Source organism: Pezoporus flaviventris, unplaced genomic scaffold (assembly GCF_033815535.1).
Source record: "Pezoporus flaviventris isolate CSIRO_AGI_PZ_B2104156 unplaced genomic scaffold, CSIRO_AGI_Pfla_v1 ptg000007l, whole genome shotgun sequence".
NCBI classification, from domain to species: domain Eukaryota; kingdom Metazoa; phylum Chordata; class Aves; order Psittaciformes; family Psittacidae; genus Pezoporus; species Pezoporus flaviventris.
This window is the reverse complement of record NW_026892555.1, coordinates 62396968-62415561: the sequence shown is the minus strand read 5'-3', so window position 1 is coordinate 62415561 and position 18594 is coordinate 62396968. Positions and strand designations below refer to the sequence as shown.

Below are 18594 nucleotides of genomic sequence, written 5' to 3'. Positions count from 1 at the left end.
AATTCGAAAAGAATAAAAATTCACATGGACTTCATTACAAAATCTAAAAAGCAAATGGAATATATACAAATACCACAACACCATAATGAAGCAAAGACTAAAGTAATTCTACAGATAGATACCAAATTTAAAATATGAAAACCTCATTCCTACTGTCTTGAAAAACAAATTAAGAATGTTCCTTGACTTCACTGGTGTGGAAGCAAGTCCTTTAACTAAGGAATATCATGGCCCTGGATGTAGCAGCAGGCCTTAATTGCCCGCTCCAGTCTTACCTGGGACTTCTACCCATACCCTCTGTCCTCCAGTCCAGAAGCTCCATTTCATCTCAGGCAGACCTTACCTATGATGTATGTAAGGCTGGGCACAGTTCTATCTCCTGTTATTCTGACTTGCTGATTGCACTTCCTGGAGGACCCCAGAACTATCTGTAGTCTTACCTTCATCCCTGACTCCCGCTGTTCTGACCGAGATCCCTGGATGGACCCTGGCCTCAGCTTATTATTTTACCTTGACTGATGGTCACTGACCAAGCTGTCAGCAGCCTACCCTGCTCAGGCACTGTGGGACTGTGCCCTGGCTAGTGAAGTCCTTGCCCTTGCCTGTGTGGTGGTCATCCTGGGCTCAAACAGAAAAAAAAACAAAAACAAACATCAACACCTACTCTTTGGGATGCAACAAGGAAAAACCCTAAAGATGGATATTCTTTAACTAAGAATTTTTTTTCCATATAATACTGTCTCTTACACTTACTATCTGTATATTAAAGGGTTTGGGAATGATGTTCTCTATAGAATGGTGAGGTTCAATTCTAGCCCAACATTTTTTCTTTGGGGAAAAATAAAATTAATTAATCATTTGTTCTGCAATGCCACCTGCTGCATGGAGTTAGGAAACCGGGCTCTCAGGCAAGGCCAATGTCCCACAGCTTTGAATAAATTCAGTTCTTGCTAATTATTTCATTCATTTAAAAAAAAAAAAAGAAAGAAAATACATACATATGTATACATCCACAAACAAGCAAAGGCACAGCAAGTAAACTGTCAACTGCAAAACAGCTTAGAGACAATGTAATTCTCTCGTGCACTACCATACTGTGCATTAATTTCTGTCCCCACATAGAATATATTAGGGTAACCAAATAGAGAAATGGAGTAAAAGCAAAAAATAAAAGACAGGACTAAAGAGATCTTTAACCATGTCTAAGTAATGTGACAACACTCCCACCCCAATCAGTACAGTTATCCTACAGACCTGGTCCTCACATGATGCAAGAATCATACAGCAAAATGGACTCTGCTTATCATTAAAAGTTATCAGAGTTAGACCACTATCTCATTGTTCTAGTGTCAAAAAAGTTCCAAAGCTCAAAGTAAGACACTGCACCAATTTGCATGTTTCCCTGCCTTGCACAATATTATTGAGTTTCGTATTTGCTTGTCTTGGTTAATACAAAAATGGCAACAGAGGGTTAAATATCCTCTGTGTTTGGGATGGTGGGATAGAGGAATAAATAAAATCAGTAGGAAGGATTAAAAATGAAAAGGAAAAGACGACATAGATAGGAAACACCCTCCAAGAATTTTAAAAAAGACTGGAAAGCAAGCAGGAATTAAAAAGGGTGAAAAAAAAGGAGAATCAAATATCAGGAAAAGTTGAAGAGTGTCTGGAAATAAGAGGTAACAGAGAAGGAAATACCCTACTAATCACTGCTAACTCACTAATAAAGAGACAAAACCTTATGACTCTAAAATGAACAAACCAGATTATTCCTTACCTTTATAGATACGGCCAAGTCCTCTGTAGTCCATTTGGTCTGAACAATTGAAAACAACAACATACTTTCCCAGGCATTTGCCCATGTCTTTAGTTGTTTCTGTTTTCCCTGTCCCTGCAGGTCCTGCTGGTGCACCACCCATACTCATGCCCAGGGCCTGTGCCAGAGTGATGTAACACCTACAAACAGAACAAACGGTTCTATCAACCTTTTCTTACTATTAACTACTTGAAGTCCATTAATGTAACCACAGCAGCGGTATTATACAGAGCTGAGGAAGGGGGCAGAAATGGCTATAATTCCATGTGGAAAGTCCTTAGTCACTCCGTTTGCATAATGAAGCTGAGTTACCAGGTACCATGTTTGCTCCACCTGCAGAAAAGCAGGCATTCAGCACAGCAATGACTGCAACAGCCCGGGAAATGCATAGGCCAATTATAAATGCCGAGTACCAAACTACTTCAGTATTGTAATTTTCTCACGCTAATCACATGCCACCCCTCCACGACTCAGCCTTACTCTGCAGCACCCAGACCCATTGGGTTTCTGCTTTTTTTTCCCATCCTCCTACTCTCTCCCCAGAGCACACAAGACAGGCTCTCTGATCTGGCAATGGGAAGGCACAGGGACTAGAAGTAGCTGCTATTCTTGTCATTTCCCTACCAGCATGCCAAACCAAAGCAGTGCTGTCAGTCACATGAAGTTTTTGACATCCAGGAGAATGGCCAAGCGGAAAGATTGTAATGAGCAGTGGAGGAAGAAGTGAAGGGATCATGAACCCTAGAATCATCTGCTTCAGCCTCGATCCTGGGTTTACAACCTCAGGTTTAAGTCTCTGCATTGTCAGATGGTGTGGAGACTACTGAAGCGTGTACAAAGACTGTTGGGTCTAACCTACATGCTCAGTAAGCCCATTTTGACGCTAAAAAAATCCAATCTATAAAGTCAATAGCTTTATTATATATCTGGGGAGAGAAAATGGGCACTGAAGAAACACAACTGATACCAGCTAGTAGCACTTCCTATAAAATAACATAATACTCATTCTAATCTAATAGTAGTAATAATGCTTTATCACCTATTACTCAGTAATCAGCTAACAGTCAGTCAGTTAATACAGAAAAAATACTACTCCTAACAATTCTGCTACTGAAAATGAAGCAAGGACAAAATGCATACATAGCACAAGTCCTAAACAGAGCTTCACTTCCATTTCATTTTTTGTATCTGTCATGACATGGTCTGTGTCTGACATGATTTCAAACACACTATCTTAATATAATGTACTATCACCAATGTATATTTATCATGTGCTTCAGGAATCTTTCTGAACACAAAATCATTAGCCAAACAGCACTTGACTCCAAGCTGATTAATGGAAAACAGAGATATCATTACGTGAAATTTATCAGAAGGTCACACAAGTCCATATAGTAGTTATAAAAATACTGAAATAGAAAAAGCCTATAAGGGGAATGAAATCTGTTCTTATGTAACATGACTTAGGTACTTAAATTTCCCATGTCGACACTAAAAACATCTCTATTTCAAATACTCTTTCAATATATGACAGTGGATAGCCATCAGTCCCTGCAGCTTTGTTTAGCTTTTCTAGGTTTGCTCAAAGACAGATACCTCTGTTATTTTTTGTTAATATTATTATAGCTTAAATTCATTCAAAAGGCTCATTTTCTTCAATCATGTCACCCTGAGCTAGTTTTCAATCTCATGTGACACAGCACCTTGAATCAATCCCAAATCAGCTGTGTTGCATTTTAATTCTGTTGACAAATTTTGGATTACAACAATTTTGTACTGTCTCTCACAGCGGGCAAAAATATTGTCTGTGTGGTGGTGCTGCCCTACCTACTAATCAATTGCATGCTTACTGCTGCAAACAGATATCTACCTAGCATAGGAACAGTAGGGTACATAACATAGAATTTGACAGCTGTTAAAAGCTAGGTATTCAAGTATAGAGGTTTGGCTCTCTTAAATAGCTCAGTGGGCATAATTTTGGTTCAGAAATTGGCAAAAATCTGAAATTTCATTAGCAAATAAAATCTAGTGCACAGAGAGTGCAAAGACACAACAGTAATTCAATAGCCTGCAGTCATCCTTCACACAACAAACAACTGAAGATTTGACATTCCTATTCACACTTAAAAGAACAAGCTCTGACATACCAAATACATCTCCCTCTTGCCTAGCTGAAGTGCTACTGATTACTTTAGGAAACTATGCATCTAATAGAGATCATACTGTGCAGTATAAATAATACTCCAGTAATTAAAAGTTCTTGTATTTTGCTCTCAGAGCTTTTTCTGTGTTTGTAGTCATGTAATTCTCCATCCACTTTACTTTAAATGGCATTGGCACTAGTTATTCAATGCTGTGTCCTGAGTTACTGCTTTTTCCCTTATGGTAAATCACTTCCTGTAATCCCAAACTCTCATGAAACTAATAGCTTACTGAAAGCAGCAGTGTATTGTTTTTCAGATCCACTCTGTTGAGGCTGGTGAAGGCTGTATGGCGTTCAGGTATATCTATCTTGAGCACAAGTAAATTTTTCAATGCCTACCACAGCACATACAGCTAAAGCGAAAGCTCAGAGAATTCAAGACCCCTCCCAGGGATGTCTGCTTTCACAAGCTGAATATATAAGCACTGGCCTCTGCTGTTCATTAGCGATATTGCAGCATTATAGTGCAAGAAAGGAATTCTGACCCGTGGAAGTTAGAGGAATTAAATGAAAGGAATTAAGTTTTAGCTCCAGAACTATGCCCTGTATTCTTTTTGTAACTACCTGTCAGTTAAGGGAGTTATGACAAGCCTGTCTGTACATCCCAAGTATTCATTGCAGTAGGTGAATTCTACATCAGTGATTTGGATAATGCATTTATCCAAGTCTTCAAGGAAATAAAATCGAGCCTGCTTTTGCCATTCAAAATCAGATGGAGACTTAATATTCATACGGACCTATAATAGAAAAGAAAAATCATTAAAAAAGAAAAGAAACAGTCCATTCAGAAGAAAAAAAAAATAATCTACTATGCATAAATTCAAGAGTTGGAAGAATGAGCACAGAATCTGTCAGGATTTAAGGTATCTCAAATGATCTTTTAAAACCACTTGCCCTGGGTGCAGCAGTAGCAGTCATTTTTCTCCTTCTTAGTAGCTGGTGCAGTGCTGTGGTTTTGACTTTCAGCCTGGGAGCAGCGCTGATAACACCGATGTTTTTAGTTGTTGCTAAAGTAATGTTTACTCTGACCAAGGACTTTCTGAGTCTCATGCTCTGCCAGGGAGGAGGGGAAGCCGGGAGGAAGCAGAGACAGGACACCTGACCCAAACTAGCCAAAGAGGCATTCCATACCACAGCATGTCATGCCCAGGATGTAAACTGGGAGTTACCCAGAAGGGCTAGTTCACTGCACGGTCGGGCTGGGTATCAGCTGGTGCTGAGGTGGTGTATTCTCTTCCCTTGTTGTTTCCCTTATCATTATTATTGGTGGTAGCAGCAGTGGTTTGTGTTATACCTTAGTTACTGGACTGTTCTTATCTCAACCCGTGGGAGTTACATTCTTTCAAATCTCCTCCCTGTCCCTCAGGGAGCAGGGGAGGAGGAAGGGGGGGGTAAGAGAATGTCTCCTTCACAGGTTGACCACCTGAGAAGGAGAAAAAAGACGTGTAATTGCTAAGCACTTCTATTATATACCTCCCAAAGCATAAAGGTGGTGACCACACTGGAAGCCAGATCAGTTTCATGATCAATGATTCTATTGTACTACAAGTCATTACCATAAAGTACAATGAGAAAAGAACCTTAGCCCAAGCCCCCCATCTGATAAACACTAACACAGCAAATACCAGGTGTAAGTAAGGTAGACATGCTGAAAGTGTGAGATCAGAAACAACAACTCTGAGAGCCAATAAATCAGCATTGTGACAAGTGACTATTAATCCAAAAGAATGCTAATCACAAATATGATTAGACACACTTCGGTCAGATCTGTTGTTATCTCAACCCTTTGTGCCCCATGTTGGGTGCCAAAAAGAACTGTTGCGGTTTAAGGGCAGTCAGTAACTCAGACCCACACAGCCTGCTCACTCACTCCCCCCACCCTTCCTCCCACCTCACTCCTGGAGGGAAGGGAAGGAGAATCAAAAGAATGTAACTCCCACGGGGTGAGATAAGAACAGTCCAGTAACTAAGGTATAACACAAACCACTGCTGCTACCACCAATAATAATGATAAGGGAAACAACAAGGGAAGAGAATACACCACCTCAGCACCAGCTGATACCCAGCCCAACCGTGCAGTGAACTAGCCCTTCCGGGTAACTCCCAGTTTTTACATCCTGGGCATGACATGCTGTGGTATGGAATACCTCTTTGGCTAGTTTGGGTCAGGTGTCCTGTCTCTGCTTCCTCCCGGCTTCCCCTCCTCCCTGGCAGAGCATGAGACTCAGAAAGTCCTTGGTCAGAGTAAACATTACTGAGCAGCAACTAAAAACATCAGTGTTATCAGCACTGTTCCCAGGTCAAAAGTCAAAACCATAACACTGCACCGGCTACTAAGAAGGAGAAAAAATGACTGCTACTGCTGAACCTAGGACACCTCTCTATGACATGCTCTGAACCTTTTGATCACCTTGACTTTCCTCTGCAATATGTATAGAGATTATGAAATGTGTCTTACAGAGATACTGAAGACCATTGGTGGAAAACTTCATAAAAAACCAAGTAACAATACCAGTTACACTGCATGGTATCTGGCGCCATTACTCACTGAAATACTAAATCATGGACAACACATAGATATATTGTATACATGTCCATGTGTTTGTTTATTTAGGATGTATTTTTCAGCATGAACTTGCCACACACATATTTGAAGATCTTAGTTCATTATTTTTGACACCTGATTTCAAAACCTCTGGCCTTTTTAATATAACCATATGCAATACGTAGCCCTGGTTATCAGCTTTGCAGACATGGTATAAGGTAAAGAGAAGGTTTTTGATTCTCAGCTGCTTCCCTCTACTTTCTCTTAATCACAAAAGAATGTGTTTAGCAGGGAACAAGAACTTTGAAAAGGATAATATTACATGTACCAATTAAGAACCCTATCGACAGTTTTGAAGTTATCCCTGATTTTTTATTTCACATACAGACCTTTTAAATTTAACCAATTTTCTGTGATTTAATTTTATTATAGGACATTAAAGTAAGTGATAATGAAATTTCCAATTAAAAAATAATTAAAAAATACATTTAAAATTACAGGCAGAGGATAAAATCCCATCTTAATCTTAGAAGCTGGAAGTTTTCTTTCTAAATTTCAGTATATTTCTTCGTGATTTGCTACCTTTCTTTACACACACACACACTTAATTTTTGTCTTTCTAACATGCATAAATTAAACAATGCAGTATTGAATTACTGACCTTTGTATCATGCAAGCTTTTTGAAAGCAATTTACTTCACAGTTTCATCTTTTCAATATATTTATCTAAAGGAAGTCTGGTGCAATTCAATTATAAGAAATATTAAAATATCTGTTGTGGTTATTGTTGCTAGCCTTTTCAAATATATGGAGCCTCACTGCTTTAATCTTTGAATAACTATCACCTTAAATCAACACATAGGCTGGGCTGGAAATCACATGATTGACAGTCATAATAAAGGGACTTATTTTGCATTTACATTTCAATTACATAATGTATTAATTTTTCAATTTGAGAGAATAATTTAATTTTAAAAGTTAAGCTCTTTTACTTACAGTAAATTTGTGCATGACATATCAACAACTATTTTAAAACCTATGAATGTACATACAATTCACCCTTACCTCTGCACCACATCTATAAGAAATCAAACTAAATCTGATATGCTGTACCACAGCACTAACAGAGCTACTCAAAGAGAATAGATTGTAAGGTTTGTTTATAATTATTTTTTTATATGTGCAAAATCTTCCATACAAAAAGTTCCTTAAAGGTTTTTAAAAGCTTACCAAATCATCAAAGATATCCTTCTGGTGCACATGAATGGTGATTAAAGTTTCATATTTTGTGCGCTCCATTCCTGTCAGATCGTGTGTTGTCATGTCAATCAAATCATTTAAAAGGTCCAAAAACTTCTGATTTGTTGTGTGCATTACCTTTTCACATAGCAAGAACAACTGTATTAATAGAAACATCACTTGTTCTTCCAATTTTTACAATAAAAAATAAAAAACACCTGGAAACACATGGGCCTATGACATCTATGATCTGCTTTATATTTATTAGGCTTGGAATCCTGAATTTAGATTTGCAGGCTGCCCTCCATGAATGCATTCTTAGCCTATCAGAGTACAATAACACTATATCTAGGTGAATAGGTCACATCATAATGTTTTATTCCTTGGCTATTGCTCCTTCTACTATATATTACATCTTCAGGTTATTGCATCCATGAACATCTTCAGAACTATCAGTCTCTGGTTTTGGGTACTGCACATCAGCCCAAGCAGTATCTATTCTTTAGCAGGAACAGAAATCTGGAGATCTATCACATCTTCTAATCAGAAAAGGGGTGAAATATAGTGTAATTTTAGATGTTAATTCTAAAGTAATAATATCTTTTGTGACACTAGATTCTGCTACAAAATTCCACAAAATACAAAACTGACTGTACTATACTGACTTATATAAGCAACATCAGCCTCTGTCAGTGATGTTCCTGCTATATGCAATTTAACAAGCTCTGAGGTTTCAGAAAAAGCAGCTTATATATACTCCTGTTCAAACGTGTAAGAAAACTAGCTTTCTGCAAATATATGCAAAGCCTAAAACTCACACTGTTTGCTGAGAAAAGAGTGCTAAAAACCACTGCAAAACTAACAGAGAACTAAACAAGCTCCATGCCCCCCAAACACACACACACACACACACACACACACACACACACACAGAGTTGTTTTCTAGTTAATGCAAAAGAATCTTTGTGTTTAGCTAACATATGAACTGGCAAGGACCAAAAGCAGGTTTGTGCCCTTTTAAACTTTGTACAGTGCAGAAAATGTAAAAAAAAATATTTGGTCTTCCCCATAGTCTAGAGTCTCTGTTTTCATTCAGTATCAAAGCACAGCATGGCATTTTTTCCCTACATTAATTTTTATGGTAGAATAGTGTGACTAGTTCTTAGACCAATCTCATTGCATATTCTTGATTGATTTGTAACTCTTTAGTTCACATCCTCTCCTGCCACCTTCATAGATTCAGTGTGAGTAATAACACCTTGGTGTTAACAGCATCTTCTCTCTACATGTTTGAGATTAAACCAGCACCTCCCCAAATGGCTTCTATTCTTTCCCTAAACAAAAAAAAAAGTTCAACACCTGAAGAATCTAATACATTCTGTTAGAGCAGACCAATGCTCATGAAGCACAGCTATTTCCCCAAATTTTGGGAGCTCTTCTTTCTTTCCCAATTAAGTTTTGGGAAAGTAATAGGATAAAATTCCCTATATTCTCTGACTGAGAAACTGTCCCTTCCCAAGACGACCCTGCTGACAGAACAATACAGAAAATCACAGGATTAGGAACAATTCTAAATCACATGTTGGGATGAGGAGGTGTGATCTCAACACATTTTTTATCATTCTGTTTTCCTGCTGGTTTGTTTGTTATTCTGATTACTTAACTAGTATTCTGCGCTTTTTTTTCCTGCACGTTACTTTTAACTTTTCACAATATGCACTGTTCCAAACAATAGTTTTAATTAATCCCCAAAGATTCATTAAGTACTACCTTTTTGTCTGTTTTGGTACTGTTCAGTGCCTTCTCTGCATCTCTGGTCCAGATCATTTGAATTCCCAGAAGTCCTATTTGTGCAGGAAACATTGCCTGAAAGTCATACAGCTTAAATCCTGAATCACTAATAGCCACTGATGCCTGTCTAATGATGGTGTGGATTGTTTTCCTAATCCCATCCAGCAGCTGACCTAACCAGAATTCCACATTGCCCTGAAATAATAAGAAAGTACCTTTAAAGAATCAGTCCATGAATAATTCACAAGGAGAAAAAAAACACCATGTGACTTTTTTCCCAGACCTTCGTACTCCCATTTCCCTCTTTGTTATTCTTTCATCTCTAAAAGGCTCCTCTCTCCTTCTGCTCCATTGTCCTTCTAGAGATATGTGATGGATTTGGCAGTTCACATTACTATTGCTGAAAAAACAGCAATCATTACAAAATGACACAAATGTAGTGTCCTTTCTGGCCCTTGCTCTTCTGTTCACATTGAAAAGTTTTCTTTCAGCTTGTCAAGTAACAGCATGATGCCACACTTTTGGTCTCTAAAACATAAATCTACTTCAAATTAAGTCATGAAAAACTGCAATATATTCCATTACCTGAGCTAAAACTGGTTCAATAATATTGACCTCTTCTCCTTCCTGTGATTCAAACAATAAAATCTGGTCGTAGTTTTTTTCATTAAATCCAACTCGGTTAACATTGTCAAACAAACTTAACAAATGTGCCTACAATAGAATCAGAGAAGAAAAAAAAAGCTCCATAAACTGATCTGATATGGCATTCTTACTTTGTCTTTAAATCCTGTATTAGAAGATTCTCTAGATCTTTTCCTAAGTGAATTCCCTCAACTAAATAACAGAACCCTCCACAGGCCTCACTTCCTAATATCGACTGTAAGAACATTATTGTTTTATTATTTGTACCTGGATAGTGTGGGAATCGGATGCTTGACCAAGGATTTCCAGAAGTACAGGGTCAGATACAAAAAAAAATCTTGGAAATATTAACCGTTTCTTTTCCAAATACCCAGTCAGTGATTTCTGACAGATTTCCAATTGTTCCAGCAAATGTGGTAATAGCTGTGCCAAAGTCTCATCTCCAACACAGCACTGCACGATGTTTGATGTTTCATGGGCTCTCTGCATAATTCTCTGCCATGATTTATCAATGTTCTGAAATCTTCTGGCTTCCTGGAGTACATGAAAAATGCATTAACTCTTTCTCATGTTTGTTAAATTCCAAAAATTAAAGAATTCCATGAGACAAAGTAACAGTTTAATACTTCCTTTGCTGATCAAGCCTTCTTTGCAGGACTAATGTATGAATATTTATAGGCATGCTTATAATGATCAGTGTTTATAATGACCAGAGTTCAAATTGCAAGACAAAGAGTCCAATGGGACAGCTCTGGAAATGTCTTTTACTTTATGTTGGGCACCAAAATTATCCATATAAAAGGATTCCAACACACACCAGGAAACTCAGCATCCTTCTCAGAAATGACTGTTCCTAATAGTAACACACAATGTCATAATGGCTGTTCCACACAGGTTATGAGTAATAAGTTGTTAATGGTAATACCTGACTAACAAACCCACTATAAATAGTCTGAAGCTGCTCCATTTGTAAGGTATGGTAGGTGAAGGGATTCAAATTCTCAGATACTGATAGCTGGGGAATAAATATTTTCATATGATGGGTATACTAACTTTAAACACATTTTCTTCACCTAAAACAATTTTAATGGTAATAGGGTCACAAATTATCTGAGAGCTAGAACTGATATCAAGAGAACACCCAAAGCCATTTACCTGTCACAAGGCAGGGTCATACCCATGCCACTCCTGAAAACCATTATTTAAAGATGCTCAGGACTGGAGATTTAGAAGCCCCTCCAGGCAATCTTTGCTACTGGTGACTCTCTTTTGATATCCAAGCTTTATCCTTCTTGTGTGTACACCCATCACTTCCCATCACATTCATAGATACAGAGAACACATTGTTTTCTTTCTGCTGAGAGTAGCCCTTATTTTTGAAAAAACATGTCACATCTTCTCTTCAGTTTTTCTTCTCCTTCAAGCCAAACAAGCCTAGTTTGCTGAGTCTTTTCTTGCACATCACCCTTCCTGGATAGTCCCTCATTCTTATCACCCTCCTCTATGTTCTTCCAAATTTGTCTACGTGTTTCTTTAGACTTACTGCTGTTTACACATTCCACTCTTCTGCCTGCATTTTATAAACCAGTAATCTAAAACTCATTTTCTGATACTAAGATGAGAGAAAACATCAAAAGCCTATCAAAATTTATAGCAACTACTGGTTTTCTTCTATCCACAAAGCTTGTTGCACACCCTACAAATAAATTAGATTTGTTTGACAGGTTTTTGCTCCTAACAAATCCACACTGACTGTTACTCATCTCCTTGTTAACTTCCAGATGCTTACAGACAGTTATTTGTTGCAGTATTCATCCAGGAATTGCAATTAAGCCCACTCATCTATCATTACTCCTCCACCAAGCTGTTCCTTCTCCTCCCCCTTTAAAGACAGTCACCACATTTGCTTTTTTTCAGAATACTGGTTCATGTACCATCCTTGCAACAAGTAGCTTTAGGAGTTATCAACTGTGCTGCAGCATTTGTTTATCTGCAAAAACTGCTTATTGATTTTCTGATAAGCACAGATCTCATTAAGTAAAAAAAGTACCATTATCTTAAATTGCATTTAATAAAGCTTTACTTTACTTACAAAAATTAATGTTAGTTTTGGAAATTATAAGCCTTTAATTACAAAAGATGTGGTCAGAAATTCATATTTAAAAAATTCCCAATAATCACATTTTCTTAAGTTACAGCACTGTTTGATCCAGTGCTACTGAGCTGTGGTGTGTTAGAACTGTATGAAAGACTATCAGCAGACACAACAGAGGATGACTTACTCTGGTATTGCTTTCCTGCAGGAAGTCAGATTGTCCCTTAACTGTTTTGCAGCTGCTATCATGGAAGGTCATAACTGCCTTTTGAAGAGTTTGCAATAGCCCACACAGACTAGTACACATGCAGCTGCCCAAGTCTTGCATCATACCTCTGTGGGACTTCATCATATTTGAGTCCTAGCAAGTACAGCTTTCATAGGGAAAATCTGTCATTCTATTACATAATGTAGAGCCTATAAACGTGTGCATCAGGACAAAGGGAATTTGTATATATGGTAAAAGCAGTGAAGCAGTTTTGTACCACCAAGTAGTCCTGAGCCCTGTACTATAATATGATTCACTAACATTGCAAGCTGAGAGGAACATTAGAGCCTGAATTGCAGGCAATCCTGCTCCTGTTCTAAGCAATTCAAACAGACAGACCTCAGTCTGGCAAAGCTTCTTCTGAAGTGCCTATGCATTGCCCACAAAACTTAAGCGCATTGGCAAGTAAACTCTGTGATGTGGCTAATCTCTTGGTACAACACATTGCCATTAACATATTGTTATCATAAATCAACATACCTGAGGTAGTTGTTTTGCAATGTCTCCACCAACAAACACAGCTTCAAGGTAAATCCAGAGATTTTGTACAGTAATCCAGTTTTCAATTATCTCTGCAGTATTGGTCAACTTCTGAACCCACTGTTGTATGGTGGACTTATAGGGTGCATTATACCTGTGAATGAATGTGAGTTAAAGGGAAAAAGATGTTAATGTGATCATTCTTTACTTTTGCATTTGATTACATTCACACAATATATGCATTTATTAAGTTTTGTACCTATTGCTCATAAGTGACCCCAATACCATGATGCTGTCTTCCACCAAAGCTATTTTCTCCAATGTATCTGATCCTTTCAAAAGGAGTTCTCCTCGAGTTTTGAACTGGACAAAACTGAAAGCATGAGTATTCCATTCACTGATGACATGCTTCAATTTTGCTTCAATATCCTTTTCTTTAACAGAACTGATGCAGATGTCCTGTGTAAAAATTAAACAAGTAAATGACATTTCTCTAAGGCTAATAAAATGCACACTTATAAAGACAACTAAAATTCATTAGCTAGATCCAATCTTCAGTGTAAGTTCTAGCTAATGAAAATATATATGGAAACACATCAAAATTATTATATTACAAACTAGCTTATATTATAGTACTGCTTGTAGCAAACATTTCATCTTCACTAGTACTAGCACCTTATGCCTTTGAAAGTTCATTGACTCAGTGAATCTGCAGGCAGAATTTACCTCTCTGTTTGTATTAAAATTTGAAGTCAAATACACCTACTGAGGGGTTTAAGGAAAATATGCATTCCCAGTTAAAACCAATACAGTTCAAGAATAGAGTGTACATGAACAACATGACTGCCTGCTTCTCATTAAATACAGTGAGGACTGTCATAAAATTGGTTATTTCATCAGAGACAAAAGGAGCACCTACACAGATTGGACCTCAAATTCACGTTCAGTAGTATATTGGATTCCATCACAGGTTTAGTCTTTGAGTGTAAGACTGTAACTCTGAACCTTTCACATGACTTAAATTCTTTTCTGGAAATCTGGACAGCAGAGGTTTGATTTTATGTTTTTGTCTCAACATTGCTCTTCTGTGGAACAAAACAGATCAGGTCGCTAATCTGGAGGGACCACAGATCAAGCTAAGTGACAACAGAACTGAAGTTAGAAACTGTTGGGCTTTTCCATATTTTTTAACTATACTTTGTTCTTGCAGAAGATGAGCATAAAGCTAATACACTTGATAGATAATTACTTCCCCAAAACAGAGGGGGCAATAGCTTCATAGTTAGTGTACATTACAGAAGCATTCTCATTGCTCTGTGCTCCTGCAAAGAGATACTTCTGAAATACTAAAGAACCTTGTTCTCCTTCAAGCCTATATCCCCGAATTCTACTGTACATGTTCCAAGGATTTTGAGCCCTTAACAGGATCAGACTTATATCAACTATTTTTTCTAAGAAGACACATAAAAGGAAGAAAAAGATTATAATAAGCAGACCCTAAAACAGAAGCATAACAAAACCACATTACTCTTAAAACAATATAATTCCTTCTATGGAAGGATTACTGTAATACCATCTATCTATTTAACCCTTCTTCAGAATGAAAAGGAAATAAACTAACCATCGCTGGTAATACCAGCTACCAAACTCCATTTTTAAACTAGAAACAGTATTTCAAAAGCACAGAGCCCCAGATCACAAGTTATTCATTAAGAGCAAACAGAAAAGTACGTGTACCTCAATATCTTCTTTATATTTTAATAAAGGGGCATCCATTATGTTTTTCAAAGAGAAATTTTCAGAGTCAACATTAAAGGGATGACCAGTTACTTGTGCAATTCTTTCCCAGTGTCGTGACTTCATTGCCTAGAAAAGTCCATAGGAATTAAGGAAGATTTTTGCAAATTCTGTTACCTTTAGGAGTAGAATGATCACATACTTTTGCACTGCATGTTTTAAGTAAATTGAAGAGACTTGATTTCCATTCCACTGAAAGTATTAATAGTTCTAATCACATTATGAAGTCTTTTGTTTTACTTTTCTGTAACTAAGCCTAGCTAGATTTTTGCCATAAACATAGCTGCTTTTATCTATAAAAATAGAATTATGGAAAGCATCTTATAGTCATACAATCTAGTCCTCAAAAGAAGTTTTGAACTGAATCTTATCTCCAAATTATTATGCCGAACATACTTTGTTTGCCATCATTTCAAGCAAAGAACAGCTCTCTGTGAAGTCATCGATTTTCTTTTTTAGGTCTTGAAAAGCTTGCCAGTCCTTCAATGCCTTCGGTAACTTGCGGATTCTTTAAAAAGGACACAAAAAAGGAGGAAATATTTTATTCTGTAAAATCACAATCCACCATTTAATAGTAAAATATCTTCTCATTTTTCAACTAGTGAACCAGTGGACTATAAATAAAAATTCAATTGCAGGTTGGCAACATAATATATAGCTGATTGTTTTTGATCACAGGCATGAAACACTGCTTAAGACAGTAAAAAAAAAAATCACACTAGAAGGTTTTGGTTTCTATTTCATTTAGAATTAAAGGAGGTTAATTTCAAGTGCAAAACTGTGTCTGAACTTCAGGTTTTGGAGTGTCTTTGTTTTACTAAAAATTTGAAAATACATCTGATTTTGTAAAGGGGACTAAGGATCAAACAACATGTATTATTCAAGCAAAATAAAGTACATGCTAAATTAAAACTGACCTGCTTGCAAACAGAAAATTACTTCTGTTTCAAGTAAACAAGTCCTATTTTATACCTACTTTGTATGAAAGATATTTAAAGCAATATCTTCCTTTATGCACAATTTCAAGATGAAAAAAAGAAAAAGAAAATGAAGAACTTCTTGTACTGAGAACTGTCACAGCCCCACTTGCTTCTAACAAATCATGCCAGTCTTCATCTGTCAAAGCTCTGGACCAAAGACTGACAGCAGTTCTCTTACTGCTCAATGGCACAAATTAAAAGCTGCATAAAATGAAAAACTCCTTCAAAGAAATTCTCCATTTTTCACAGCTCAAAATCAGACAGATCTGTCACTCACACAATGCTGGAGCATGTGTGAATTCTTCATGGCTTGCTGGTAAGAGGTAGATATGAACATATGCATCTTGTCATGGCACTAAAATCACTATAGTCTTTCACCTTGAATCCAACAATAGTATTAAGTATATAGAGCAAAACATTGTAGAATGGAAAATGATAGTATGCCAAGTATTCATAAGACTTTAAGAAACAGCTCCTGGCTACCTCTGTGGTGTGCACAACAACATTCTTACAAACTCTGTATTAGGCTGGCAATTAGAAATGGGATCTCTTATCTTGGTAATGAAAACTGCTTTATTATTATTTTTTTACAGCTTTTTTTCTTTACTTTGATCTCAGTAGTATCTTCTAACAGCAAGTTCTGTGAGTTACACACTAAGTTAAAAACCTACTTTATTGATCAGGTTTAAACTTCCTTCTTAAATTTATTGGACATTCTCTTTACACTATATTACAGTACAACATAATGGGAAACTTCTCTCTAGCTGTTATATAAGCTTCTATAATACTCTCTACCACATGCATTTTCTCTTATCCTTTTTATCTCCTTTTAAATTGATTTATTTTCACCTACAGCTATATTTGTGATTCTTCTTTTCATGATTCTAGGTTTTCTATTATATTACTATTTTCAAAAGGGGTAGGAAAAAAGAACATTACAGTAAAGAACTATGCATATCTTTACAATTATGCTATAACACTAACTGCATTTCCAGTATTCCTTCACCTTTCATACCATCATATAATATCATCTTAGTTATTTCTGTGGGTACCCCATGTATACATTAAGTTTTTTCAGCTTTAAAGAAAATAAATTGATGCAATAATGCTACCAAGCCTGCCAAAGGAAAGATAGTACCTGGTTAGACTTCTATTACAAAAAATATTTACTACCTATTGGTGGTCACCTTGTTCCAAATGTAGTTTGACACATGAGAGGGAAAAAAAAGTCACACATGAAGTAAAAATTGAAGCAAATAACATTCAAAACTGTTGTCACACAATGGCTGCATTCAGAGTTCCATAAGAAGGAAGCATAAAGATAGTCCTACCAACCTGTGAAATATAATTAACTATAGAGACAATGAGGATTATTATTTGAAAAAAAAAAAGGCAAGAGGTTTTTTTTCAAACTAATGACTAGAAGACAGTTCATTCAGTTTCCCCAGAAAAAAAGTACACTCCACACACTCCTGTGTACATTTCACACTCCTTCAGTGTGTATAGAAACGGATCCTGCTGAAATGATAACACACACAAATTAATATTTGACTAAAAAAATTGAGCACAAGTAAGTTGTCTTATGATTTTCAAAGATTTGGGATGAAATGAAAAACACATGTGGTCTCAGTCTTTTGAATTTTCACTTCCAAAATGGAAGTGAAATCTCTCTCAAGTCACACTGGAGAATTCAAAATCAAAAGCTGATCTGGTGAAGCAGTGACACAGTGGCTGTTCCAGAAGAGAGGCTCTGCAGAAAAGAGCTCTTGAGTATGAAAGTGATCAGAGCCACTGCATAAAGAGGTGAAAAAAAAATGCTATGCAAAAATAATAAAAGAAGAAAGAAAACAGAGACAGTTCACTTTTTTATTCCAACAGATATGCACCAGATAAAAATCTTTCATTTATTTTCAAACTTTTGCATGTAATTTGAGTCTCATGTATATTCAAGAATTCCTGTTAAGAGTAAAACATAGACTGGTACACGTAACTACTCAAAAGAAATGGATGCACAGAATACTTAAGACCTGCATATAGACTCTCCACTTTTGCCTGCAACAAAATTCCCTTTTTCTAGCAATTCCACCATACACCAGTGCCAGAAATTAGAAAGCTGCCAAAGATGAAACAACTCAAATCCTGTTGGTTCATAAGCCCCTCCATCTGGGAAAAGTAACAAGCTGGCCAAGGAAGTATTGCAGACCCAGCTGCGCTGTTGAAAAACCAAAGGTGCATCTTTACCAACAGCGGAGAAAAACTCCTCTAACTTCAGCAAAGCATGATTTCACATAATAGTCATTTTGCCTGCAATGTGGAAAACATTATTCCTCTCAAACCTCATAAATAACCCCTCAGAATTTAGTTCGGCTATCTAGCCGTCTTGAAATAACAATTTCAATCCATATAAACATGCAGAAGTAGATAGTAACTTCAAAATTCTAACATCACAGACTGACAATTAACTGTAAACTAAATAACTAAGTAGGTGGATTTAGGTGGTTTCAGGAAATCACCATGCCACAGATTTATGTACCTTCTTATATAAGCTAAAACCTACTATGCTGGTATATCCCAACATGCCTAAAGCAACTCACAGACAGAGCAAAGTTCATGCACCAGTCTAAAACTAATGGAGCTGTGCTGAATGCTTGCGCAAGCCTGAGCTTGAAATAAACCGATTTTTGCCCCTCAGAGCAATTTTCACAAGCTAATTAACAGAGAGCTGAGAAATAAAA

The 18594-nt window shown here is 36.9% G+C and overlaps 1 protein-coding gene across 1 annotated transcript in view; it reads right to left on the bottom strand.

Moving 5' to 3' along the window:
• The window catches only part of LOC133267073 (dynein axonemal heavy chain 5-like), a 459819-nt gene that overhangs the window by 401985 nt on the left and 39240 nt on the right, over positions 1–18594 (bottom strand). The window contains exons 33-42 of the mRNA XM_061449003.1: positions 15276–15387; positions 14820–14948; positions 13342–13541; positions 13083–13236; positions 10507–10773; positions 10180–10308; positions 9574–9789; positions 7795–7941; positions 4584–4756; positions 1778–1956 (exon numbers count right to left, since the gene is read on the bottom strand). Of these exons, the coding sequence (XP_061304987.1) occupies positions 1778–1956; positions 4584–4756; positions 7795–7941; positions 9574–9789; positions 10180–10308; positions 10507–10773; positions 13083–13236; positions 13342–13541; positions 14820–14948; positions 15276–15387 (1706 nt within the window). The remainder of the gene's footprint in view (positions 1–1777; positions 1957–4583; positions 4757–7794; positions 7942–9573; positions 9790–10179; positions 10309–10506; positions 10774–13082; positions 13237–13341; positions 13542–14819; positions 14949–15275; positions 15388–18594) is intronic.